Consider the following 27,860-nt stretch of genomic DNA (forward strand, 5'->3'; position numbering starts at 1 on the left):
ACTTTCTGAAGTAACCTTGTATTTCCCAGTGGGCTGCTTTTAATAAAATCTTCATAACTAATTCCAGGATTACCTTGTATCTGTCTCTGACCCCACTTACACCACATAACTTGGCATCACTCTTCATTTTTTTTTTTAGGGATTTATTTATTTATTTGAAAGAGTTACAGAGAGAGAGAAAGAGAAAGAGAGAGAGAGAGAGAGAGGGAGATATTTTATCTGCTGGTTTACTCCCCAAATGGTAGTAACAGCTGGGATTGGGCCAGGCTGAAGCCAGGAGCCAAGAGCTTCCCACGTGGGTGCAGGGGTCAAGCACTTGGGCCACCTTCCACTGTTTTCCCAGGCCATTAGCAGGGAGCTGGATCAGAAGTGAAGCAGCTGGACTTGAACCTTGAACCAGAACCCAAATGGTATGCTGGCATCCCAGGTAGAGGCTTTACCCACCACGTCACAACATCAGCCCCATTACACCTCATTTTTAAAATTATTTTACACACATTTTGCAGCTTTTCTCATTAAGACTTACATTTAGTGAAGCTGAAGAATAATATGTGATCTTCACTGAACAGTTTAGTATTGACCCCCCTCCAACATCAACACTTCTCTCAGCAAAAAAAGATTCCTCTAAAGATTCTTATCATTCAATTTTCTAACCATAACAAAACTAACCTTCCTGTTCTTAGAGAGTTAAGCACACTGAGTAAAATGCCTGCAATACTGCACCACATTTTCTCTTACATCCTCATCTTCCTTTAACCACAAACCTCTGAATGGAACCTCTCTTTTTATGTTGGGGCAAGACAGGACACCCAGGAAAGGACAGGAAAACAGGGAACAGAGGGAACGTCTTTGGCCCATCCTCCATTTAAGATGGTGTTAACTTTCTACCATAAGAAACTTTCCCAATATCCCAAAGTCCATTTTGAGACATGATTATTATTTGGAATCCTTAAATATCTTTTTTTTTTTAATTTTTTGACAGGCAGAGTGGACAGTGAGAGAGAGAGAGAGAGAGAGAGAGAGAGAAAGGTCTTCCTTTGCCGTTGGTTCACCCTCCAATGGCCACCGCGCTGATCCAAAGGCAGGAGCCAGGTGCTTCTCCATGGGGTGCAGGGCCCAAGCACTTGGGCCATCCTCCGCTGCACTCCCTGGCCACAGCAGAGAGCTGGCCTGGAAGAGGGGCAACCGGGGCAGAATCCGGTGCCCCGACCAGGACTAGAACCCGGTGTGCTGGTGCCGCAAGACAGAGGATTAGCCTATTGAGCCACGGCGCCGGCCCCTTAAATATCTATTAATGCCAGAAACTAACTAGCTTGTAAAAACCATTCTGAAAAAATCTCAAATAACTTTAGTAAAAATGTCAATTTATACTTAACTCACTGTAAAGGGGATAAAGCAAGCACAAAAGACCTACCAGGCAGTTCTGAGCCAGTTACCAACAGTGTGGTCTGAGACCAGGCCTTTCCTTATGTCTCAGTCCACCTCTTCTAAAACAACAAGGCAAATATGAGTATTATTCCCATGGCCTACATGGACATTATCTTAAACTATAAAGTTCCAACTTTTCAATGCTGTAATAATTCAGAAAGATAATGTTCACTTCAAAGTTACCATAAGTGATATATTTACTGCTCAATTTAAGTCTTTTTTTAAAAAAAATTTACTTATTTATTTGAAAGGTGGAGTTACAGAGAGGCAGAGGCAGAGAGAAAGAGAGAGAGAGAGAGAAAGGTCTTCTATCTGCTGGTTCATTCCCCAAATGGCCACAGCAGCCGGAGCTGTCAGCTTCTTATCCAAAGCCAGGAGCTTAGAGCTTCTTCCAGGTCTCCCTTGTGAGTACAGGGGCTCAAGGATTCAGGCCATCTTCTATTGATTTCCCAGGCCATAGCAGAGAATTAGATCAGAAGTGGAGCAGCCAGGACTCAAACTGGTACACATATGGGATGCTGGCACTGCAGGTGGTGGCTTTACCTGTTACACTACAGTGCTAGCCCCTCAATTTGAGTCTTTATAGGTATCCTACACATAGGACAATGGGACATATTTAATCTCAGCCATCACTGGGGGTCTTCTCCTATACAATGTACACACAGAGAGAAAATAGCTAGTGTCAGCACATCCTTCCTAGCCCTCATCCCAGCAAGTCGGGAGGAGAGGGTGGGCAATACGTATTTACAGTGTCCTTTCCAAATATCTAATTAGCCTTGCAATCCAACTACACTTTAAGAGGAAAAGAACTTGTGTTTCAGTCCAAGACAAGTGATTAAGCTAGGAAGACCCTAGGAGAAGGGGACAGGGAAAAAATACTTTGCAAGTGAAGCACCAGTCCGGAAAGAAAGTTCGGATTCCCCAGAGGCAGGCTGTAGTATGAAATGTGGTGACAGAAAAGGGTGTCTTATGCACAGGACACCCTGGATGAAGGACAGGATTCAGAGTCTGTTAGCAGTCAAGGAGGAAATTCCTGGGAAAGCACTTCTGAATTTGTTGGAACAGTGGAACTTAACCAGATGGCAGGATGCATTTACTAGGGACAGAAGGAGTATCCAATGATAGCAGGCAAAAGGGAGGATAAAGGACCTTGTGCTCCCCTAGTTTCACCTGGCACTACTTCAGGGTGACATTCTTAGACCGTGTGTGTGTGTGTGTGTGTGTGTTGTGTAGGAAACAGGAAGAGCCCTAGTGATGTCTGATATTAAGTTTTTCCCACATAACCAGGCAGGTGGGAGCTTTAAATAACTTAAAAGAGGAATATAACTTGTCTGACACCAGACTGGGTGAACAGAACTTCATACTCCCCATATAAGAAGAGTAAAGTGAAATAATGTACATAATAATTTGAAAAAAATTACTTCTAAAAATTTAGTTATCAGAAATGTATTACTGGGACTGGCACTGTGTTGTAGTAGGTTAATTCTCCACCTGCAGCACAGACATCCCATATGGGTGCCAGTTTGAGTCCCAGCTGCTCCACTTCCGATCCAGCACCCTGCTAATAGACCCAAGAAAGCAGCAGAAGATGGGCCCTTGCACCCACATGGGAGACCTGGAAGAAGTTCCTGGCTCCCAGATTTGGATTAACCCAGCTCTGGCCATTGTGATCATTTGGGGAGTGAACCAATAGATGGAAGACCTCTCTGTCTCTTCCTCTCTGTCTGTAACTCTGCCTCTCAATAAAATAAATTAAGGCATGATTCATTACTTTAAGAAACTTAGACAATTACTGCTGATGTAGATGTAAAATAGTGAAACCACCTTGCAAAATAGTCTGGGTCCTTCCTCTGATATGACTATAAATGCAGAATGACGATATGGCCCAGGATTCCACTCCATGGTATGAATGCAAGAGAATTGAAAACAAATGTCCATAAAAAACCTGCACGTGGATGTTCACAGCAGCATGAGCGATAAAAGCCAAAATAGGAAAACCCCAAATGTCCATCAATGATAGTTAAACAAAATGTGGCATGGCCATAAACTGAATACTATTTGGAAACAAAAAAGGGGAATGAAATACTGATACACACTATGACAAGGATAAACCTTGAAAACATCAAGCTAAATGAAAGAAGCCAGTCAAAAAGACTACATAACATATGTTTCCATTTATATGAAATATTCAGAATAGGCAAATCTATAGGGACAAAGAATATTAGTGGCTGATTAGGGATAGATGATAGAATGATAGGTATAACAGGTAAAGTGCAAAAGGTTTCTTCTTAAAAATTTTTTTTGTATATTCTCATTTAACCCAAAAGGCAGAGAAACACACAAAGAAAGAAACAGAGAGACAGATGCCTATCTTCCACCCACTGGTCCACTCCCCCAAATGCCCACAACAGTCAGGCCTGGGCCAGGAGGAAGCCAGTAGCGTAGAATTCAGTCCAGGTCTCCTATGTATGTGGCAGGGACCCAAGCACTCCAACCATTTCTAGCGCCTCCTAGGGCACACTAGCAGGAAGCAGGCACTCTGACATGGGATGCAGCTGTTCCAAGCAGTGTCCTAACCACTGCACCAAATGCCTGCCCCCAAGGTTTATTTGTTTAAGATTTATTTATTTATTAATTGAAAGGCAGAGTTACAGAGAGCAGAGAGAGAGAGAGAGAGAGAGAGAGAGATCTTCCATCCACTGGTTCACTCCCCAAATTGGCCTGGTTCATATCCCCTGGTTCATTCCCCAAATCGGGAGCACTCAGGCCATCTTCTACTGCTTTCCCAGGCTATAGCAGAGAGCTGGATTGGAAGAGGAACGGCTGGCACTTGAACCAGTGTCCATACGGGATGCTGGCACTGCAGGCTGGGGCTTTAACCTGCTGTGCCACAGTGCCAGCCCCAAGGTTTATTTTTAGGGTGGTAAAGTGTTCTAAAATATGGGTTAATGATTGCAAATACTTGTGAATACACTGAAAACATTGAATTGTACATTTTAAGTGGGTGAATTGTATGGAACATAAGCTATTACTCAAAACTCATCATTAATGTATCTATGTGGTTATGACAAGTTTTTTTTATTTTAAATTTATAAATTTAGATTTCTAAATACCACGAAAATTAAATGATCACAAAAACTAACCTTAACTCAAAATTAAAAAGAGTTTTACAATTGTGGCACAGCAGGTTAGGCTGCTGCATATGATGCTGGAATCCCATATGGACACCAGTTCAAATCCTGACTGCTCCACTTCCAATCCAGCACCCTGCTGACTTGCTTGGGAAAGCAGAAGATGGCTTGAGTGCTTGGCCCTCTGTAGTTTACCTGGGAATCCAAGATGGAGTTCCTGGCTCCTGGCTTCAACCTGGCCCAGAGCTGACCATCTTGGGAATGAACAAGTGTATGGGAAGATCTCAGTCTCTCTCTCTCTCTCCTTTTCCTTCTCTCTCTGTAACTCTGCCTTTCAAATGGAAGTGGAGTAGCTGGGACACAAACTGGCACATATGGGATGCCCACTTTGCCACAACACCAGCCCCCCAAAATCCTTTTCTGAAAGGAAATTTTAAACCTAATGTATTTTATACTTTTAATGTATGTATTGACTTATAATATATATAAAGTACATTAATCTTCTATGTACATACTAACTGCTTGTTTCATTTTTTTTCTTTTGAGAGACAGAGAAAGAGAGCAAAGGAAAGAGATAGTTTCCGTCTGTTGGTTCATTCCTCAAATGCCTGCAACACTGAGGCTATGCCTGGCCAAATCTGGGAGCTGGGAACTCAATCCACATCTTTCAGATGAGTGACAGAGACCTAAATGCTTGAGCCATCTCCCTTGCCTCCCAAGGTGCTCATTAACAGGAAGGTGGAAATCGGAGCCATAGCTGGGAATGTAACCAAGACACTCCAGTAAAGGATACAGGCATCCCAAGAGTCATCCTAACCACCAGGACAAATGCCCATTCTTGATTAATTTGCATATTGTATAAGCCCATGTAACCCAACTCAGATGAAGATTCAGAATATTTCTAGGATGCCACAAGTTTCCCTCATGCCATCTTCCCATCAGTACCCCCACCATAAGCAATCACTATTCTTAATTCTTTACCACAGATAGATTTTACCCATTTTTGAGCTTCAAGTAAATGGAACTTTATAGTAGAAATGTTTTCTTTTATATGTAAGAATATAAAATAAGAATAAAAAGATACATTATATATCTAAACATTCAAAAATATCCTAGAAATAGTACATCAGGATCTCAGCAGAGAATCTCAAAAAATCCTTGTGGGTTATGCAGTGAGAAGTCAGGGAAATGTCCACACACAAAGAGAGTATTCGGGTATTACAGAATTCCAACCTGTTCATCAGAACCAAGGAGAGACAATGCTCAGTACCATGCAACAACACAGGTTCTTCAGGACTGATATACAAAGTTCAGCATTAGCTCAAGTTCATGAAGCCTAGAGACAATTCTCTGTTAGAAATATCAAAGTATAGACTATCCTTGAAGCAACCCTTGCAAAGGAGTAGTTGCTGGCTGTGTCTCCCTCAACATTGCAGCTGTCCTTACTAGCAAGCAGCTCATGACTCTGCTGTCCATGATGTTATCTAAACTTTTACATTTAGCTTACCTAACCCCAATAAAGGAAATTTAAATAACTGGTTTTCCACATGCTATGATATGAATGTTGATGTTGTCCTATATTTCATATACTGAAATCCTAAAGCCCAAAGTGATGGTATTAAGAAGTGGGGACTTTGGGGCCGGCGCCATGGCTTAACAGGCTAATCCTCCGCCTTGCGGCACCAGCACACTGGGTTCTAGTCCCGGTTGGGGCGCCGGATTCTATCCCGGTTGCCCCTCTTCCAGGCCAGCTCTCTGCTATGGCCCGGGAAGGCAGTGGAGGATGGCCCAAGAGCTTGGGCCCTGCACCTGCATGGGAGACCAGGAGAAGCACCTGGCCCTGGCTTCGGATCAGCGCGATGCGCCGGCTGCAGTGGCCATTGGAGGGTGAACCAACAGCAAAAAGGAAGACCTTTCCCTCTGTCTCTCTCTCTCTCACTGTCACTCTGCCTGTCAAAAAAAAAAAAAAAAAAAAGAAGAAGAAGTGGGGACTTTGGGATATGATTAGGTCATAGGGGTAGAACCTTTGTGAATGCCATTGTGGCCTCAAAAGGGAGGCCTGAGAGAGAACTATCACTTCTTCCATCATGTGAGGACACATATATTAGGAGCCATCTATGAATCAAAAAGCAGGCCCTCACCAAATACCAAATCTGGGGCCAGCGTTGTGGTGCAGCAGGTTAAAGCTCCAGCCTGCAGTGCCAGCATCTCATAAGGGCACTGGTTCGTGTCCCAGATGCTCCTCTCTTATGACCCAGCTCTCTGCTATGGCCTGTGATAGCAGTAGAATATGGCCCAAGTCCTTGGGGCCTTGCTCCCGCATGGGAGACCTAGAGGAAGCTCCTGGATCCTGGCTTTGGATCAGCTCAGCTCTGACCATTGCAGTCATTTGGGGAGTGAACCAGCAGAATGGAAGACCTCTCTCTCTTGCTCTACTTCTCTTCATTACTCCTCTTTCAAAAAAAAAAAAAAAACTTAATGTCTTGATCTTACACTCACCAGACTCCAGAACAGTAAGAACTAGAACCCAGTGTGCCGGCGCCGCAGGCAGAGGATTAGCCTATTGAGACACGGCGCCGGCCTCATTTCTTAAATGTAAAAATCCTTTCAAAGACTGTACTGTGTTGTTACTTGTAGGCTCCCACTGTCAGTGTTTTTTCCTGTGCCTCTGAAGAATGATTTCTCTCTCTATGGTCCACAACCAAAGATTCTGGTTTTCATGTTTTAGGCAAACATTAACTATACCTTCTCACTGATAGCACTTTGCTTGTGCCAAGCCACCTTCTGACACTTCCAAAGCACCTGTATGCTATTGAGTTCTATATCTGATTTGCCCCACACACTGACTTCAAGTAAACTCTGGAAAGTCCTACAATATACCTGCTTTCCTAAATTCTTGCCATCTCACTGGCCAGTTCTCAATTACAAATCTCTTCTCCCAACTGTAACATCTCTAGTGCCCATAGTAATCCGATGCCAGTGTGTCTCTCGCCACACCACCCCTGACTACTTACACAAGGTGCTGATCTCGGATCTTGCGCAGCTGAATCAGGTCAGGTTTGATACTATTCATTTTTTTATCTATTTCTCGGTTGTCCAAAGCTTGTTTCTTCAAATCCTGCTCAAGACGCATTTTGCTATCGTGAATCTCACCCAGACGTGATTTCAACTTGTCATAATTCATCATAATTCTGTGAAAATATTTGACAAATTAAGGCTAAAATAGCAACCAAACAGAAGGCTCCTATAATGAAAACATGGTTCTGATATCTGAAGTGTGGTGAACAGCTGTTGTTTTTGCCTGGCCTTTATCCATTCTTATTCTAAGAACAGGTAGGTAAGGATTCCCTGCCCCCATCTCAGATCCAAGGTGAGAGACACACAAGGCCCAGACTGGCCAATAAAGAGTATTCCAGTCAGCCTACCCTTTCCCGCAAGCCACACTGACTGCTTCAGGAGAAAGACTTCAACTGACTCAATGAGAGTCAATTCTAGGACTTTTGCTGGAACTATTGTAAAAAGAGATTCACTGTTTCTACTGGGGCCGCTAAGTTATGCATATGTGATTTTAAGACTCCCAGCTCTTCTGCCACCTCACAGGGAAAGGCTGCCTGTGGATAAGACCAACCCAGATGAAAATTGAGCCAAAAGAAAATGTAAGAAAGAATCACAATTATCTTGTTTGGTTCCTGGATCCAGCCATGATTGAGCAAGTAAGGCTACATGCATGGTATTTAAGTGGTAGCGCCCTCAGTAAAGAGCAATGGCTTTGCTCATTGTTAAGAGCAATGGCCTACTCAGTTTTGGATCTCTGCCCTGTCATTTACTGTAGAGCTGCAGGAAGGTTACTTAGCTTCTCTGTGCCTTCATTTTGTCCTCTGTTTAAAGTAGGTATCTATTTACTTTACTATGCTATTGTGTTAATTAAATGTGACAGCACATATAAAAGTTCTAGAACATTGGCTGGCATATTAATAGATGATGACTACAAACTTTTCCAGCATAAAGTTTTGCCATGCTCTGAACAACTACAATAATAACTGCTCATATTACTCACTTGTCACTCCATAATATGTAGATTTACATAGGAAGCTTATTATTAGAATTTCATACCACTTTATCTGCAACTAAACTACAAGTACTTTTCTTTGCCTTTATTATTAACAATTACTATTTGAGAGCCTAACATGTGCCAAGATATTTACCACTTAATTCTCACAGCATTCCATATTATCCACAGTTTAATGGAGGATGAAACAGACTCAAGAAAAGTAACCCATCCAAGATAACAGTTAGTAAAAGGCCCCATTAAGCTATACCACCTCACAGCACTCAGCTCCATGTTCATGCTGTGGTGTCAGCATGAGAAACAGTCTTGTTTTGTCATTGCATATGACTTGTAACTTGTTTTTTCATTACTCATTTTTCCATGCCTTTTCATTCTTCAGACCACTATTTCCCAGCCTTCTAATACTCTAGGCTTCCAGTATCCTTCTAACTGCCAAATCCAATATGCTCTCCCTGTATAATCTTCTTATCCTTAGCATCTACCATCATAGATATACTTACGTATCACAAATCCTTTATCTTTCTTGAGTTCTAAATCCAAATAACCAACTGCCTGCCTCTCAGACAGCTCCATCTGGGTTCTCAAAAGGAATTCCAAACCCACTGTTCCAATCTTGAACTCTCTTCATGCGCTTCCTATTTTGGTGAATAACAACATCTCCAAGTCACTTACGACAGAAATCTAGGGATAATCTCTGACCTCTCCCACACCTTTGTATCTGATCAGGGATCAACTCCTCAGCATTTCTAAACTCCTCCTGCTTTACGGCTATTGCTCCGATCCAAGCCATCACCATCTTTTAACCTGATGACTACAATCACTGCAGGCATCTGTAACAGGCTGATCTTCTTGCGTAAAGTCTTGTTCTGTTCCAATTTATTCTCAGACTGCTGCTGAAACTGATTTTCAGTTAAAAAAATTATTCAGTGAACACCCATTACGTTCTCCCTGACACCAGTACAGGGGCTGGGCCTATCAAGGAAAATATGCCTCCTGCCTACTCTCTTAACTAGCTAGCAGCTGAGTGGGCATGGCATTCAGGAAACATTATACTTGGAATCAGGACCAGACACCGTAGGGACATCAACAACAACAACAACCAAAAAAAAAATAAAAAAAACAAATAAAACAACCCTAAGCTGGGCTGGAGAATCAGGGAAGATATTTCTGGAAAAAGTCATGTCTAAGCTGAGTCTTAAAGGATGAAAAGGAGTTAATAATTCGAGAAAAAGGAGAAAGAGCACAGAGAGGAGGTTCAGTTTGGCGCCATCCGTGGCAATAGCAAGTAGTTCCATAAGGCAGGACTGTGCAGTTTGAGGGGGTAAAAGCAGTCAAGACATGAATTACTGGGGATAAAAGAAGTCTTGTCTCACTGGTACATTTGGAGAAATGATGAAGACTGACCGTTCAATCTCCTTTTCATTCCCCTCCCTGCGAAATCGCTCAATATATTCTTTGCTATGTTGTTCTTGTGTGTGACACTGCTCCTCAAATATTTTAATTGTTTCATTAAAAGCTTCAATTGCAGTCCTCTTCATCTGTATTTCCTACAGGAGAGAAAAAGAAAAGACATACACTTCATTATCTTTATTATTTATTGTACCTTAAAACAAATCATATAATTCTAGCTATAATCCAATATAAGACACAAGGGGGCTAAAACAAAACCCTTTGTTTAATCCTACCCTATTACTTATACACAAAATACTTCATTCAGGGGCCAGTGTTGTACAGTAAGGTTATGCCATCACCTGTGAAGCCAGCATCCCATTGGAGTACTGGTTTGAGTCCCAGTTGCTCTACTTTTGACCCAACTCCCTGCTAATGCACCTGGAAAAGCAGTGGAAAATGGTCTGAGTGCTTGAGCCCCTGTCAGCCACATGAGACCCTGATGGAGTTCCTGGCTCTTGGCTTCAACCTGGCCCAGCCCAGCTGTTGCAGTCATTTGGAGAATGAACCAGGGGAGAGAATATCTCTCCCCTCCCCTCCCCTCCCCTCTCCACCTCTCCCTTCCCCTTCCCCTTTCCTCTCCCTCTCTCTCTCTAACTCTGCCATTCAAACAAATAAATAAATCTTTTAAAAAATATATCATTCAAATTGTAAAGTAAGTGAAAAAGAATCATTACCTGAGATATAACTAAGAACCACCAAAGGGAATGAGCTGCCAAGTAAAATTAGACTGCATACTATGAAGGATCAAGTCCTGACTTTGCACTAGTTTTTGTACTGCTCAACCCTGGAAAGAGTTGAAGGAGTGAACAGATAGAGCTGAGGAACCTATGCACCAAGGTACAAAGACTTATTTCCAGAAGAGCCCTATGTATTCTGTTTACTCTTATTTTCATCTAAAGAATATGCTTAGTTTTCCAAATTCCACAGAAGATTCATCTAATTAAGAGAAGAAAATGAAAAGGGTGAAGAATGGCTGCTAAAGTAACAGGGACCAAGAAGAATAAGGAAAAAAAGTAAAAGTTACATAAAACAAACTTAATAACTCACAATCACAGTAAGTGAAGCCATTCAGCATCAATGTAAACAGTCCTCTACATACCAGTGAGCCCTGAGGGCAACAGGAGATTTTAGCATCTGAGTCATGATAGTCCTCTAAAATCTTCAAAGATTATTAAAATTTGCTCAGTTAACCTTTTATAAAGTTAATGAATAAGCACAGAGGTCTAAAAAGATTGCTATAGTTCTAAAAGTTCTGATGTATGTGGGATAATTCCTCAACTATCCCTGCAATTATTAATTTCAAAAATGGTTATTGAGAGTCCACTACAAAGAAAGTACCAGCTGGTAACACAGAAACTTGTGAAATCCTGAGCCTGCCCTCTAGGACTCCGAACACGCCAGTGGGACAGACTGACGAACAGCAGTGGAAGGTTTGGTTTCATGTCCAGTACAGGTAGCCAAGTGAGGCTGGTTTATTTATTGCTTTCAGGGAGGAGGTGCATCTGATAGATGTCCTAAAGAATTGGCGCAGGGGAAGAAAATGAGGCACCGCACCTAGAGAGCATGGTACGGTGCATACATGAAATAACAGGGCATGTTTGGGGCTCAGCAATTGCTCAGAGGGACTGGAACATATGAGGATTAGCAGATGAGGGAAGCTAGAACAGCATGATGATCCATATGGCTGAGGTTGTACCATATCTTAGATAACACTAACACTTACCAAATGTCCTTATCTAAGTATCTCTTTAATTATAGAAGTTCTAGGGGCTGGCACTGTGGCATAGTGGGTAAAACCACTGCCTGCAGTGCCGGCATCCCATATAGACATTGGTTCAAGTCCCGGCTGCTCCATTTTCCTATCCAGCTCCCACAATAGTGCCTAGGAAAGCAGTGGAAGATGGCCCAAGTCCTTGGGCCCCTGCATCATCTGAAAGAAGCTTCTGGTTCCTGGCTTTGGCCTGGCCCAACCCTGGCTGTTGCAGGCATTTGGGGAGTGAGGCAGCAGATAGATGACTTCTTTCTTTCTTTCTTTCTTTCTTTTTTTTTAAGATTTTTTATTTATTTATTTGACAGGTAGAGTTACAGACAGTGAGAGAGGAAGGTCTTCCTTCCGTTGGTTCACTCCCCAAATGGCCGCAACGGCTGGAGCTGCACTGATCCAAAGCCAGGAGCCAGGTGCTTCCTCCCGGTTTCCCATGCGGGTGCAGGGGCCCAAGCACTTGGGCCATCCTCTACTGCTATCCCAGGTCACAGCAGAGAGCTGGACTGGAAGAGGAGCAACCAGGACTGGAACTGGCGCCCATATGGGAGCTGGCACTGCAGGCGGAGGATTAACATAGTGCGCCACAGTGCCAGCCCCGGGATAGATGATTTCTATCTTTTCCTCTCTCTCTTTCTCTCTCTCTAACTCTGCCTTCCAAACACATTTTTTTTAAAAAAATCCTAAATGTCCTTCAAGTCACAGTTAAGCTTCTTAAAATAGTTGTTTATGTGGGCTCTCTTAACATCATGCACACCAACTCAACTCTAGCCTGATGTTTGTACTTACCATTCTACACAAATGATCTCCCCATTTCAAATCCAACTCTTAGCTAACTCCATCACTAGTCTTCCTAATTATATGTAATTCAGACATCAAATATTGCCATATGCAATCTATTTTCACCCTGTGTCAGCTCTGACTCAGGGCATATCATCTCTTCCCATTCTATGGGAAGAATTCACTAACATCAAAACAATCTAGATTTTATCTTATTTTACAGAAAAAAAAAAAAAAAGAAAGTCCAAAACACACGTCTCAGTATCAACTCTTTAAACCCCCTTAACACTTACTTTCCTAGTACATCTCCTTGCTAGTCACTGGGTCCTCCTCTCTCTTACCCCACCTTCCAGAGCTTCAAGCCTCCATGGTTCTTCTCTGCCCAGTCCCTACTCAACTCTTGATCCTAATTATCACAGAGAGAAACTTAGCTTTCTTTTGGCTGCTACCTAGTAGCTTTTTTGGTTGTCTCCATCTACCCCATACACAATTCCCCAACCAGGGATTCCTAATCCAGCACAGTCTCCCATCCGCTCTTCGGGATTGCTACTCTGCAGTTAAATCCTCCAATAATACTGAACATATGGGCAGCATATGGAGCTCTTTCTGCATTCTCTAACCCTTGGAGGAAAGCAGAAACATAGCTCCATAAGTCAAAAACCTATGCAACAGAGGCCATTTTTTCTTGCTTTTGTTAACAGAAATGTTAGCCTTCCCTCAGGCCATGTCCATACAGTGAGACTGACTTCAGGCCCCTATCAAGGGTGAAATGCTTTTGGTTCATTACCTTACACAAATTCATTCAACAAATAATCAAACACTAACTATATGCCACTGAAGCAACTGGGATATGAGGGAACCAGCTCAGATTCAGATTTCTGTTTTCCTAGAACTTCTGGTTTAAGGGGTTATACAGACACTAAACAACAAACATAGTAAGTAAAAAGATTACATAATCTATTAGGAGATAAGAATTGCTTGAAAAAATTAAGAAAATTAAAATGCAAAAGGAAGATTTTAATTGCAATTTTAATAAAAGTTGCAATTTTAAATAAAGTTGTCAGGTAGGCCTTATTTGAGACAACATTTGAGCAGACTTGAAGGAGGAGGTAATAGTCTGGAGAAAAGTGTTCCAGACTAAGAAATACCCAATGCAAAATACCTGAAGGAGGAAAGCAGGTGTATCATATTCAAAGAACAGTAAGGAGGCTAGTAGAGCTGGAGCACAATAAGGAAGTGAGTTATGAGAAATGAGGTCAAAGAGAAAAAAGGGCACAGATCACGCTGGGCACTGTAGAAAGGTCTCTTTCTGGCTTTTATCCTGAAAAATGTGGAACCAGAACAAGGTTTTAAACAGAGGACTACTGTGATATGACCTGCGTTTTCAAGTATCACCCTGGATGCTCTCTTGAGAATTCATCTGGGGGAGGGGTCATGAATAAGGGGAAGATGATAAGGTAGAAGGTATCCACAGTAAATAAGAGGAAAGAAATGGACCAAAGTGTTAGCAGTGGAGGCGATGAGAAGCGGTTGGATTCTGAGTATACACTAAAGATAAACTGATCAGCGTTTCCTGATATACTGTATGTAATGCGTAGAAGAGTCTATGATGAGCTTTTGGCCTGAGTAAGAAGTTATGATTGCACTCAACTGATGTGAGCATCACTAAGGCAGAATAGCCCCAAGACAGAGCATCAGAGTTCTGCTTGAAAAGCATTTGGGGTTACAACGTCCAGAAATGCTATGATGGTCAATCTTCCTATATGAGATACTTAATTCCATTTACTTTCCAATTTTCTTTAAGTAAGCATTCATAATGATTTTTAATAACTTTTTCCTTTCTTCCTGCTACTTGTACTGTGTTGTGTTATGTGTGTGTATTTGTGTTGAACTGCAAATTTCAGCTTCTCAGGTCTTCCAGATGAATTATTTGAGATGGAACCAGTGTTTGGGGTATAACAGTAAAAATGTTATGAAGGCATCTCCAGGCTGAGTCAACCTAACTGGACAATATCAGGGGATGGTGAAATGATCATATATATATAACAACTATTCAATTTGTTTTCCAGAAACTATTTAAATTTTTTTTGAATTTCAAAAAGGATAAAAGTTACATAAATATAAATTATGCTGAATTCTATATGAATTGTATCATAGGAGGTGAAAGTCCCCATTTCCCCAGAGGCAATTACTATTATTAAGTATGTCTTAGGAGTTCGTGATGCCCTACAAAATGGTTATACTATGGTTTCAGAACTGTGCACACAATGTGATTTCATCTGTAGTTATACACACAAGTCACCTCAGTCCCACAAGTCCTGACATCTTGGTGCAATCTTTACCATTACAGATACTAGTTTGTAAATAAGATCAAAAGGCTTTGTATCTAGGTAAGTCAAGAACATAAATACTAGGATAGAAACAAGGCACCAGGAATGGGTGTTTGGCCCAGCAGTTAAGTTACTGGTTGGGACATCTGCATTCGTATCAGAATGATTGGGTTCAAATCCCAGCTCTGCTTCTGATTAAAAAACACAAACATAACATGATGCATCTTTATCTTCTCTACAATACTCACTTCAACTACAAAGACACAAAAAAGTTTAAAGTAAAAATAGAAAAAATATATTCTGTACAAATAGCAACCTAAGAAGACCTGTACTTGCTGTACTATTAACAGACAAAATAGATTTTAAATCAAAACAGGTTACAAGAGACAAATAAGGACATTGCGTATTGATAAAGTTTCAGTTATCAAGATGATATAACAATTATCCCTAACAACAGAGCCCCAAAGAACATGAAGGAAAAATGGGCAGAATTGAAAGGAAAAGTAGATAGTTCTATAATCATAGTCAGACTTCTGAGGACTTGAGCAACACTATACACCAATTATACCAGACTTACACAGAACATTTTACTCAAGTACATAGGAATAATTCTTCAGGAACCATATATTAAGCCACAAAAAGAAGTTTTAATAAGTTTAAAAAAACTAAAATCATACAAAGTATCTTTTCCAACTATAATGGAATGAAATTAGAAATAAGGACAACTAGAAAATTCATAAATATGTAGAAATTAAACAATATGTTTTCAAATAAGCAACAAGTCAGAGTCTGTCTCTCCCACTCTCTCTGTAACTCTGCCTTTCATAAATAAAACTTTAAATAAATAAATAGATAGATAGAAAGATAAATAGTGAACATCTGGCCTAGTGCCTAAGATGACCGTGTCCCACGTTGGAGATCTTGGGTTTCAGTTCTGGCTCTGTTTCACAATTCCAGCTTCCTACTAATGTAGATACTGGGAAACAGTGGTGACTGGCTCAAGTAGGTGGGTCCCTGACATAATGTGGAAGTCCTGGATTAAGTTCCTGGAATCTGATATGGGATGCTTATGTCAAAGGCAGTGGTTTAATCCTCTGTTGCCACAACACCAGGCCTCCAGACCATTATCTTTCATGAATATACATTAAAAAATTCTCACCAAAGTACAAGCTACTTGAATTCAGCAGCACATGAACAGGACTGTATACCATATGGAGTGAACTAGCAGAGGTCTCTTTCTCACTCTGTCTCTCCTTCTTTTTCTGTTACTTTGCCTTTCAAATAAATAAATCTTTTTTAAAGAATCCAATATTCGGGGCCAGCACTGTGGCCTAGCAAGTAAAGCCACTGCCAGCAGTGCTGGCATCCCATATGGGCGCCAGTTTGAGTTCTGGCTGTTCAACTTCCAATCTGGCTCTCTGCTATGGCCTGGGAAAGCAGTGGAAGATGGCCCAAGTCCTTGAGCTCCTGTGCCTGTGTAGGAGACCTGGAGGAAGCTCCTGGCTCCTGGCTTCGGAATGGCACAGCTACGGCCATTGTGGCCAATTGGGGAGTGAACCAGTGGATGGAAGACCTCTCTTTCTCTCTCTCTCTGCCTCTCCTACTCTCTCTGTGTGACTCTTTCAAGTGAATAAATAAATCTTTAAAAAAAATTTTTTAAATCCAATATTCATTCACAATTTAAAAACTTATTCAATAAACTAGGAATCAAAAGGAACTCGCTAAACTTGATGAAGGCCAAGTTAGACTGAACTGCATATATTCAATGCTAACTCTTGGATGTCAGAATGTGACCTTTTAGGAAATGAGATCTTTGCAAGTGTAGTTAGTAAATTAAGATGAGATCCTTAGAGGAAATGAAAATAGAGACAAAGAGGGAGAATTCCATGGATGCTTGAAGGCACAGATTGTAATGATGCATCTACAAACTACAAAAGGCCCAGGACTGTCAGTGACCACCAGAAACTAGGAAGATGGAGGCAAAAATCTCCCCCAGTGTCTTCAAAGAGAACATAGTCCTAAAGACACCTTGATTTCAGACTTCTGTTCCCCAAAACAGTGAGAAAATAAACTTCTGTTGCACCTAGTTTGTGGTACTTAGTTTTACACCAGACCTAGGAAACAATAGAGATATGTATGAAAAATCCAAGGTTAACATACTCAATCACAAAAAGACTTAAAGCTTTCCACTTACAACCAGGAACAAGACAAGAATGTCCATTTTCATCTCTTTCATTCAACATAGTATTAGAAGTGCAACCCAGAGTAATTATCAAAAGAATAAAACATTTAAACCGGGAAGAAAAAAGTAAAGCCATCTCAAAAGACATGATCTTAAATCTTATATGTAGAAGAATATGAAATATTCATTAAGAACTGTTAGAGCAAATAAATAAATTCAGCAAAGTTGCAGGATACAAACTCAGTTGTATTCTATACACAAGCAAGGAACAATCCAAAAAGAAAATTAAGAAAATAATTCCTGGCTGGCGCTGTGGCTCAACAGGTTAATCCTCTGCCTTGCAGCGCCGGCACACTGGGTTCTAGTCCCGGTTGGGGCGCCGGATTCTATCCCGGTTGCCCCTCTTCCAGGCCAGCTCTCTGCTATGGCCCGGGAAGGCAGTGGAGGATGGCCTAAGTGCTTGGGCCCTGCACCCGCATGGGAGACCAGGAGAAGCACCTGGCTCCTGGCTTTGGATCAGCGCGATGCGCCGGCCGCAGCGGCCATTGGAGGGTGAACCAATGGCAAAAGGAAGCCCTTTCTCTCTGTCTCTCTCTGTCACTCTGCCTGTCAAAAAAAAAAAAAAATTCCATTTACAATAGCATAAAAATAATAAAACACTTAGGAATAAATTTAACAAAGGAGGTGAAATACTTATACACTGAAAATACAGAACACTGCTTAAGGAAATTAAAGGATATGTAAGTAAAGGAAAAAATTCTGTATTGATGAATTAGAAGATTTAATCTTAAGATTACTATACTGCCCAAGGTGATACACAAATTCAATGCAATCCCTATCATATCCCAATGTTTTTTGCAGAAATGGAGAAAGCAATCTTCAAATGGATATGGAACTAAAAGGGACCAAGACTGGTGGAAACAATCTTGAGGGGCCAGCCAAGGGTGCCAGTTCAAGTTCTCAGTGCTCCATTTCTGATCCAGTTCCTTGCTAATTTGCCTGTGAAAGCAGCAGAAGGTGACCCAAGTGTTTGGGCCCCTGTACGCACATGGGAGACCTGGAGGAGCCTCCTGGCTCTTCCTTAGGCCTGGCCTAGACCCAGCCCAACCCTGGCCATTGCGGCCATTTGGGGAGTGAACCAGCATATGGAAGATCTCTCTCTCTGCTTCTTCCCCTCTCTGTAACTCTGCCTTTCAAATAAATAAATACATCTATTATTTTAAAATCTTGAAAATGAAGAACAAAGTTAGATAAATCACACTGATTTCAAAGTTTATTATGAAGTTACAGTGAAAAAACAAAGTATAGTACTAAGGATGGATACACAGAACAACAGGACAGAATAAAACATCAACATGCAGGGGTTGTGGCAAAGGGCTAAACTGCTGCTTGGGACAACCATATCTCACATCTTGCCCTGCCTCCACTTCCAATTCAGTTTCCTGCTGGGAGGCAGCAGGTGACGGCTCAAGTGGCTCAAGTACTTGCGTTCTTGCCACTCACATGGAAAACTCAGATGGAATTCCTGGCTTCTGGCTTCACCTGGTTAAGTCCCCAACTGTTGTGGGCACTTGGGGAGTGAACCAGCAAATGTAAGATATGTGTGTGTGTGTGTGTGTGTATTTCAATAAACTAACTTAAAAAAAAAAAAAAACTCAAGAAATAAACCTTCACAATAGCTGATTTTAACAAATGTCCTAAGACCATGTAAAGGGGAAAAATCAGTTTTTTTAAAAAATAGTGGTAGAAAAATTTATTTTTTTCAAGATATTTATTTATTTGAGAGGTAGAGTTACAGACAATGAGAAGGAGAGACAAAGAGAAAGGTCTTCCATCTGCTGGTTCACTCCCCAAATGGCCACAACAGCTAGAGCTGGGCTGATCTGGAGCCAGGAGCCAGGAGCCAGGAGCCAGGAGCTTCTTCTGGGTCTCCCACATGGGTGCAGGGGCCCTAGCACTTGGGCCATCTTCTACTGCTTTCCCAGGCCATAGCAGAGAGCTAGGTCAGAAGAGGAGCATCTAGAACTTGAACCAGTGCCCATATGAGATGTCAGTACTGCAGAGGAGAATTAACCTACTGCACCACAGCACCGGCCCCGGAAAATGGATATTCACAAGCAAAAGAATCAAACTGGACCCTTACCTCACACCACTTATGAATATTAACTCAATAATCAGATGAGGGTAATTGGCTTATCACCTCAAACATTTGTCATTTCTTAATGCTGGGAACATTCAAAATCCTGTCTACTAACTATTTTAAAATACAAGTATATAATTAATTGTTGTTACCCATAGTTATCCTGCTGAGCTGTAGAACATTAATAATCATTCCTCCTTTCTCTGTCCACCTTCTTCTCCCCATTCACCCAAGTTTCTAATAATCACTATTCTATTCTCTACTTTTTTTTTTTTTTTAAGGTTTTTTATTTTTTACTTGAGAGGTAGAGTTACAGATAATGAGAGGGAGAGACAGAGAGAAAGGTCTTCCATCCGATGGCTCACTACCCAAGTGGCCGCAATGGCCAGAGCTGCGCAGATCTGAAGCCAGGAGCCAGGAGCTTCTTCCGGGTCTCCCATGCGGGTGCAGGGGCCATCTTCTACTGCTTTCCCAGGCCATAGCAGAGAGCTGGATGGGAAGAGGAGCAGCCAGGACTAGAACTGGCACCCATATGGGATGCTGGCACTGCAGGTGGAGGATTAACCTACTATGTCACAGCGCCGGCCCCATCTAATCTCTACTTCTATAAGATCAATTTTTGTAGCTTCTATTCAAGCATGAAAACACACAGAATTTGTCTCTCTATGCCTGACTTATTTTATTTAACATAATATCCCCCAGGCTTACCCATGTTGCCAAAAATAGCAGGATTTTATTTTTATGGCTGGATAATATTCCATTGGGTATATATACTGCATTTGTTTAAAAACCACTGTATTTCAGAATAGTTTTAAATTTACAAAACAAAAAATTGTCAGATAGTAATTCAAAGCGTTTCCATATATCCCTCAACTTGCCACCCCCATAATTAACATCTCATATTAGTATATTTGTTACAATTTATGAAACATATCAGTTACCCCTATTCTTTGTTAATTCAAACTCCTTTTATTCTTCTCACCCCTTGCAACCACTAGTAATTAACATTTTGTGTTCAGAGGGAATTTGGAATTTTTTTTGTTTTTGTCTTGTTTTTTTAGCTCCCAAATATGGTATCTGTTTCTTTTGTTGTTGTTGTTTTGTTTTTTTGACAGGCAGAGTGGACAGTGAGAGAGAGACAGAGAGAAAGGTCTTCCTTTTTGCCGTTGGTTCCCCCTCCAATGGCCGCTGCGGCCGGCGCATCTCGCTGATCCGAAGGCAGGAGCCAGGTACTTCTCCTGGTCTCCCATGCGGGTGCAGGGCCCAAGCACTTGGGCCATCCTCCACTGCACTCCCTGGCCACAGCAGAGAGCTGTCCTGGAAGAGGAGCAACCGGGACAGAATCCGGCGCCCCGACTGGAACTAGAACCCGGTGTGCCGGCGCTGCAGGCAGAGGATTAGCCTAGTGAATGCGTCACCAGCCGGTATCTGTCTTTCTGTGTCTGGCTTATGTCTAGCTTATTTCACTCTACATGATGTTTTCCAGTTCCATCCATTTTTGCTGTAAATGACAGGATTTTAATTTTGTTTATAGCTGAATAGTATTCTGTTGTGTATATATACCACATTTTCTTTATTCATTCATCTGATCATATATGTCTTGGTTGTTTCCATAGTTTGGCTATTCTGAACAGTGCCATTATAAACATGGGACAGCTGATGTCTCTTTGATACATTAATGTGTACATGTCATTTGTATTTATTCCAAGTGAAATTGATGGATAAGAGGGGAGTTCCATATCTATATCATTTCCATTTCTATATATTTTCCACAGTGGCTGCACAGATTTACAATCCTACCAACAGTGTATAAGAGTTCTCTTTTTTGGGGCCGGCACTGTAGCATAGTGGGTAAAGCCACCTCCTGCAGTGCCAGCATCCCGTATGGCTGTCGGTTCAAGACTCAGCTGCACCACTTCCGATCCAGCTCTCTGCTGTGGCCTGAAAAAGCAGTAGAGGATGGCCCAAGTCCTTGGGCCCTGCACCTGGGTGGGAGACCTCTGTTTTGGCCAATTGGGGAGTGAACCAGCGGATGGAAGACTTCTCTCTCTGTCTCTCCTTTTCTCTCTGTGTAACTCTGCCTTTCAAATAAATAAATAAACCTTAAAAAAAAAGAGTTCTTAACTCCAAGTCCTCACCATTGTTTGTTACTCTGTCTGATAGAGCAACAGCCATTCTGACAGAGCTGAAGTGATATCTCATTGTAGTTTTGATTTGCATGTGGTTAGTTATATTAAGCTTTTTTTTCACATATTTGTTGGCCATTTTTATTTTTTCTTTAGAGTACTGTCTATTTAGGTCCTTTGTCCATTTTCTTAACTGGATTGGTTGTTTTGCTGTTGAGTTTTTTGAGTTACTGATATATTTTGGATATTAAATTTTTGCTAGATAAGTAGCTTGTAAATGCTTTCTCCCATTCTGTCAGATGTCTCTTGACTCTATAAATTTTTGGCCAGCGCCGTGGCTCAACAGGCTAATCCTCCGCCTTGCGGCGCCAGCACACCGGGTTCTAGTTCCAGTCGGGGCTCCAGATTCTATCCCGGTTGCTCCTCTTCCAGGCCAGCTCTCTGCTGTGGCCAGGGAGTGCAGTGGAGGATGGCCCAAGTGCTTGGGCCCTGTACCCCATGGGAGACTAGGAGAAGCACCTGGCTCCTGCCATCGGATCAGCGTGGTGCGCCGGCCGCAGCGCACCTTCCGCGGCGGCCATTGGAGGGTGAACCAACGGCAAAGGAAGACCTTTCTCTCTATCTCTCTCTCTCACTGTCCACTCTGCTTGTCAAAAAAATAAATAAAATTAAAAAATAAATTTTTTCCTTTACAATGCAGAAGCTTCTGAGATTGATAAAATCCCATTTGTCTAGTTTTGCTTTTGTTGCCTGTGTTTTGGGGGTCTTACCCAAGAAGCTATCAACTATTCTAATGTCTTGAAGTGTTTTCCCTATGTTTTCTGCTAGCAATTTCATAGGCACAGGTCTTATATTTAGGTCTTTGGTCCATCCTGAGTTGATTTTTACATATAGTGAGGGGTGAGGATCTAATTTCATTTTACTATATATACATATATATGTGTATGTGTGTCCAGTATTGCCAAATCATTTATTGAAAAGACTATCCTTTCTCCAATATATGTTGTTGGCAACTCTGGAAAAATTCAGTTGGCTGTATGTGCATGGATGAATTTCTGGGCTCCCTATTCTGTTCTATTAACCTATGTGATAGTTTTTATGTCAGTACCATGCTATTTCAATTACTATAGCTTTGTAGTGTGCTTTGAAATCAGGTAATGTGATGCCTCCAGCTTGATACTTTTTGCTCAGGATGGCTTTGAATATTCTGGGTCTTTTAGGGTCACATTTTCTCTACCATTTATCCATCAATGGACACTTGGATTGATTCCATACCTTGGCTATTGTCAATAGTGCTGCAATAAACATGAGAGTACAGATAATCTTTTTTTTTTTTTTAAGATTTATTTATTTGAAAGTCAAAGTTACACAGAGAGAAAAGGAGAGGCAGAGGCAGGCAGGGAGGGAGGGAGAGAGGGAGAGGAGGGAGGGAGGTCGAAATTGATCTAACAGATGTCTACAGAACTTTTCATCCTGCAGTTGAAGAATACACTTTCTTCTCAGCAGTGCATGGAACCTTCTCTAGGATTGACCACATACTAGGCCATAAAGCAAGTCTCAGCAAATTCAAAAAAATCAAAACCATACCATAAATCTTCTCACACCACAATGGAATGAAGCTGGAAATCTGCAACTCAGGAATCTCTAGAGCATATGCAAACACATGGAGACAGCAACATGCTCCTGAATGAACAGTGGGTCACAGAAGAAATCAAGAGAAATCAAAAACTTTCGGGAAGCAAATGAAGATAACAACACAACATATCAACACTTATGGGATACAGCAAAAGCAGGGTTAAGAGGAAAGTTTATAGCAATAGGTGCCTACATCAAGAAATTGGAAAGGTACCAAATAAATGAGCTATCAATGAATCTCAAGGATCTAGAAAAACTACAGCAAACCAAACACAAAACTAGCAGGAGAAGAGAAATAATTAACAGTACAGAACTAATCAACAAAACTGAATCCAAAAAACATTACAAAAGAATAGCAAAATGAAGAGCTGTTTATTTGAAAAAATAAACAAAATTGACACATTGGCCCAACTAACAAAAAAAGTAGAGAGAAGACCCAAATCAATAAAATTAGAGATGAAAAAGGGAATGTAATAACAGACACCACAGAAATAAAGAGTGATCAGAAATTACTACAAAGAGTTGTATGCCAACAAACTGAGAAATCTATCAAAAATCTACAGATCCCTGGACACATACAGACTACCAAAATTGAACTATGAAGACATAGAAACCCTAAACAGACCCATAACCAAGTCAGAAATTGAATAAAGGCCCTCCCAACAAAGAAAAGCCCAGGACCAGATGGATTCACTGTTGAAATCTACCAGCCATTTAAGAAGAACTAACTCCAATTCTTTTCAAACTATTCAAAACAATTGAAAGAGAGGGAGGCCAAATTCTTGCATGAACCCAGAACCTTAATTCCTAAACCTGAAAAGATGCAGCAGAGAAAGTGAGTAACAGACCAATTTCTCTTATGAACATAGACGCAAAAATCCTCAATAAAATTCTGGCCAATAGAATTCAACAACACATCAGAAACATCATCCACCAGACCGAGTGGGATTTATCCCTGGTATGTAGGGATGGTTCAACGTTTGCAAATCAATCATTGTGATACACCACATTAACAAACTGCAGAAGAAAAACCATATGATTGGGGCCAGCGCTGTGGCACAGTGGGTTAACGCCTAGGCCTGAAGCGCCAGCATCCCATATGGGCGCTGGTTCATGTCCCGGCTGCTCCACTTCCGAACCAGCTCTCTGCTATGGCCTGGGAAAGCAGTAAAAGATGGCCCAAGTTCTTGGGCCCCTGCACCCGTGGGAGACCCAAAAGAAGCTCCTGGCTCCTGGCTTCAGATCGGCGCATATATGTATGTATATGTAAACAATATGATTCTTTATATAGGGGATCCAAAGAACTCCATTAAGAGACTATTGGGACTCATAGAAGAGTTTGGCAGAGTAGAGGGATATAAAATCAATACACAAAAATCAACAGCCTCTGTATACACAAACAATGTCATGGATGAGAAAGAACTTCAAAGATCTATCCCATTCACAATAGCTACAAGAAAAAAAATCAAATACCTTAGAATAAATTTAACCAAGGATGACAAGATATCTACTATTAGAATTACAAAACTTTAAAGAAAGAAACAGAAGAAGATACCAAAAAATGGAAAATCTTCCATGTTCATGGATGGAAGAATCAATATCATCATAATGTCCATTCTGGAAGTGAAGAGAAAGCGGGAAAGGGGAGGGTGGGAGGGAAGTTATGGGGGAGGGGAGAACCATTGTAATCCATAAGCTGTACTTTGGAAATTTATATTCATTAAATAAAAGCTTTAAAAAATTAAAAAAAAAAATGTCCATTCTTCTAAAAGCAATTTATAGATTCAATGCGATACCAATCAAAATACCAAAGACATTCTTCTCAGATCTGAAAAAAATGATGCTGAAATTCATATGGAGGCACAGGAGACCTTGAATAGCTAAAGCAATCTTGTACAACAAAAACAGAGCTGGAGGCATCACAATACCAGATTTCAACACATACTACAGGGCAGTTATAATCAAAACAGCCTGGTACTGGTACAAAAACAGATGGATAGACCAATGGAACAGATTAGAAACACCAGAAATCAGTCCAAACATCTACAACCAACTTATATTTGATCAAGGAGCTAAAACCAATTCCTGGAGCAAGGACAGTCTATTCAACAAATGGTGCTGGGACAACTGGATTTCCACATGCAGAAGTATGAAGCAAGACCCCTACCTTACACCTTACACAAAAATCCATTCAACATGGATTAAAGATCTAAATCTACAACCTGACACCATCAAATTTTTAGAGAACATTGGAGAAACTCTGCAAGACACTGGCACAGGCAAAGACTTATTGGAAAAGAGCCCAGAGGCACAGGCAGCCAAAGCCAAAATTAACAACTGAGATTACATCAAATTGAGAAGTTTCTGTATGCAAAAGGAACAGCCAGGAAAGTGAACAGGCAACCGACAGAATAGGAGAAAATATTTGCAAATTATGCAACTGATAAAGGATTAATAACCAGAATCTACAAAGAGATCAAGAAACTCTACAACAATAAAACAAACAACCCACTTAAGAGATGGGCCAAGGACCTAAATAGACATTTTTCAAAAGAGGAACTCCAAACGGCCAACAGACACATGAAAAAATGTTCAGGATCACTACCATGAGGGAAATGCAAATCAAAATCACAATGAGGTTTCACTTCACCCCGGTTAGAAAGGCTTTCATACAGAAATCAACAAACACATGCTGGCGAGGATGTGGGGGAAAAGGCACACTAATCCACTGTTGGTGGGAATGAAAACTGGTAAAGCCACTATGGAAGACAGTTTGGAGATCTTCAGAAATCTGAATATACCCTTACCACACGACCCAGCCATCCCACTCCTTGGAATTTACCCAAGGAAAATTAAATTGACAAACAAAAGAGCTATCTGCACCTCAATGTTTATTGAAGCTCAATTCACAATAGCTAGGACATGGAATCAACCTAAAAGTCCATCTATAGAAGACTGGATAAAGAAATTATGGGATATGTACTCTATGGAATACCACACAGCAGTAAAAAGAAATGAAATCCGGTCATTTGCAACAAAATGAAGGAATCTGGAAAACATCATGCTGAGTGAAATAAGCCAGTCCCAAAGGGACAAGTATCATATTTTCTCCCTGATATATGACAACTAAATGGCCACCTAAAAGGAAACCTGTAGAAGTGAAACTGACACTATGAGAAACAATGACTTGATCAGTCCTTGTCCTGACTGTCGGGGAACAGCTTACTATTTTATTCTTTTTAATATTTTCTTTTTCTACTTAATAACATTGGTTGAACTCTTTGCCTAACACAGAATTATTCTTAAGTGTTGAAACTTAACTGAAAATTGATCCCTGTTAATAATAAGAGTGGGAACAAGAGAGGGAGATGTATAGTTCAGCACACACTCACTCAGACTTACCCCTAAGGGTAAACTAGAAACGTGCCATGGGACTCAAATCCCATTAAGTTGGCAGGCACCAATGCTATCTTACTAGTTAAAGTGATCAGTTTAAATACATAATTGATCATAAAAATAGGATTGTCAAAGGGATCACATAAATAAGACCCCTGTCTGCTAATAATAATTGATAGAATTAAAAAAGGAGAGAACGGGCTGGTGCCGCGGCTCAATAGGCTAATCCTCCGCCTGCGGCACCAGCACCCTGGGTTATAGTCCCGGTTAGGGCACCAGATTCTGTCCCAGTTACTCCTCTTCCAGTCCAGCTCTCTGCTGCGGCCCGGGAGTGCAGTGGAGGATGGCCCAAGTCCTTGGGTCCTGCACCCATATGGGAGACCAGGAGAAGCACTTGGCTCCTGGCTTCAGATTGGCTCCTGGCTTCGGAATGGCGCACCAGCCGCGGCGGCCATTGGGGGGTGAACCAACGGAAAGGGAAGACATTTCTCTCTGTCTCTCTCTCTCTCACTGTCCATTCTGCCTGTCAAAAAATAAAAAAAGAAAAGAAAAAAAAAAAAAAGAGGAGAGAACAATCCAGCATGGGAAGCGGGCCACACAGCAGACTCATGGAATGGCAAATGCCCTAAACAGCACTCTGGCCTCAGAATCAACCCTTAAGGCATTCGGATCTGGCTAAAAAGCCCGAGAGAATTTCAAGCATGGAAAGTCAAGACACTGTGGCAAAAAATGATCTACATGAAAGATCTCTGTGAATGAGATCCCAGTGGAAAGAATGGGCCATAAAAGAAGAAAGTACCTATGAGAATTAACGTTAAAACTACTCTTCAAACAGTATATTATACTTTGTGCATCTGTGTGGGTGCAAACTGTTGAAATGTTTACTTAGTATATACTAAGTTGATCTTCTGTGTATAAAGATAATTAAAAATGAATCTTAATGAAGAATGGGATGGGAGAGGGAATAGGAGATGGGATGGTTTGTGGGTGGGAGGGTGGTTATCGGGGGGAAAACCACATCATCCAAAAGTTGTAGTTTCAAAATTTATATTTATTAAATAAAAGTTTTCTAAAAAAGAGAGAGAGAGAGACAGAGAGAAGTCTTCCATCCACTGGTTCATTCCTCAATTGGCTGCAATGGCCAGAGCTGCGCCAATCTGAAGCCAGGAGCCAGGAGCCAGGAGCTTCCTCCAGGTCTCCCATGTGGGTACAGGGGCCCAAGGGCCCAGGCCATCTTCTACTGCTTTCCCAGGCCACAGCAGAGAGCTGGATTGGAAGTGGAACAGCCAGGACTCGAACCAGCGCCCATATGGGATGCCAGTAATGCAGGCAGTGGCTTTACTCACTATGCCACAGCACCGGCCCCAGGATAATCTCTTCAACATATTGATATCCTTTCCTTTGGATAGATAGCATGGATTTCAAATTT

At 41.4% G+C, this 27,860-nt stretch overlaps 1 protein-coding gene across 2 annotated transcripts in view; it reads right to left on the reverse strand.

Moving 5' to 3' along the window:
• The window catches only part of PIK3R3 (phosphoinositide-3-kinase regulatory subunit 3), a 148,218-nt gene that overhangs the window by 12,230 nt on the left and 108,128 nt on the right, over window positions 1–27,860 (reverse strand). For both annotated transcript variants that reach the window (XM_062191233.1, XM_062191231.1), the window contains exons 7-8: window positions 10,033–10,175; window positions 7,574–7,750 (exon numbers count right to left, since the gene is read on the reverse strand). In XM_062191233.1, the coding sequence (XP_062047217.1) occupies window positions 7,574–7,750; window positions 10,033–10,175 (320 nt within the window). The remainder of the gene's footprint in view (window positions 1–7,573; window positions 7,751–10,032; window positions 10,176–27,860) is intronic.

Source organism: Lepus europaeus, chromosome 5 (genome assembly GCF_033115175.1).
Source record: "Lepus europaeus isolate LE1 chromosome 5, mLepTim1.pri, whole genome shotgun sequence".
NCBI lineage: Eukaryota > Metazoa > Chordata > Mammalia > Lagomorpha > Leporidae > Lepus > Lepus europaeus.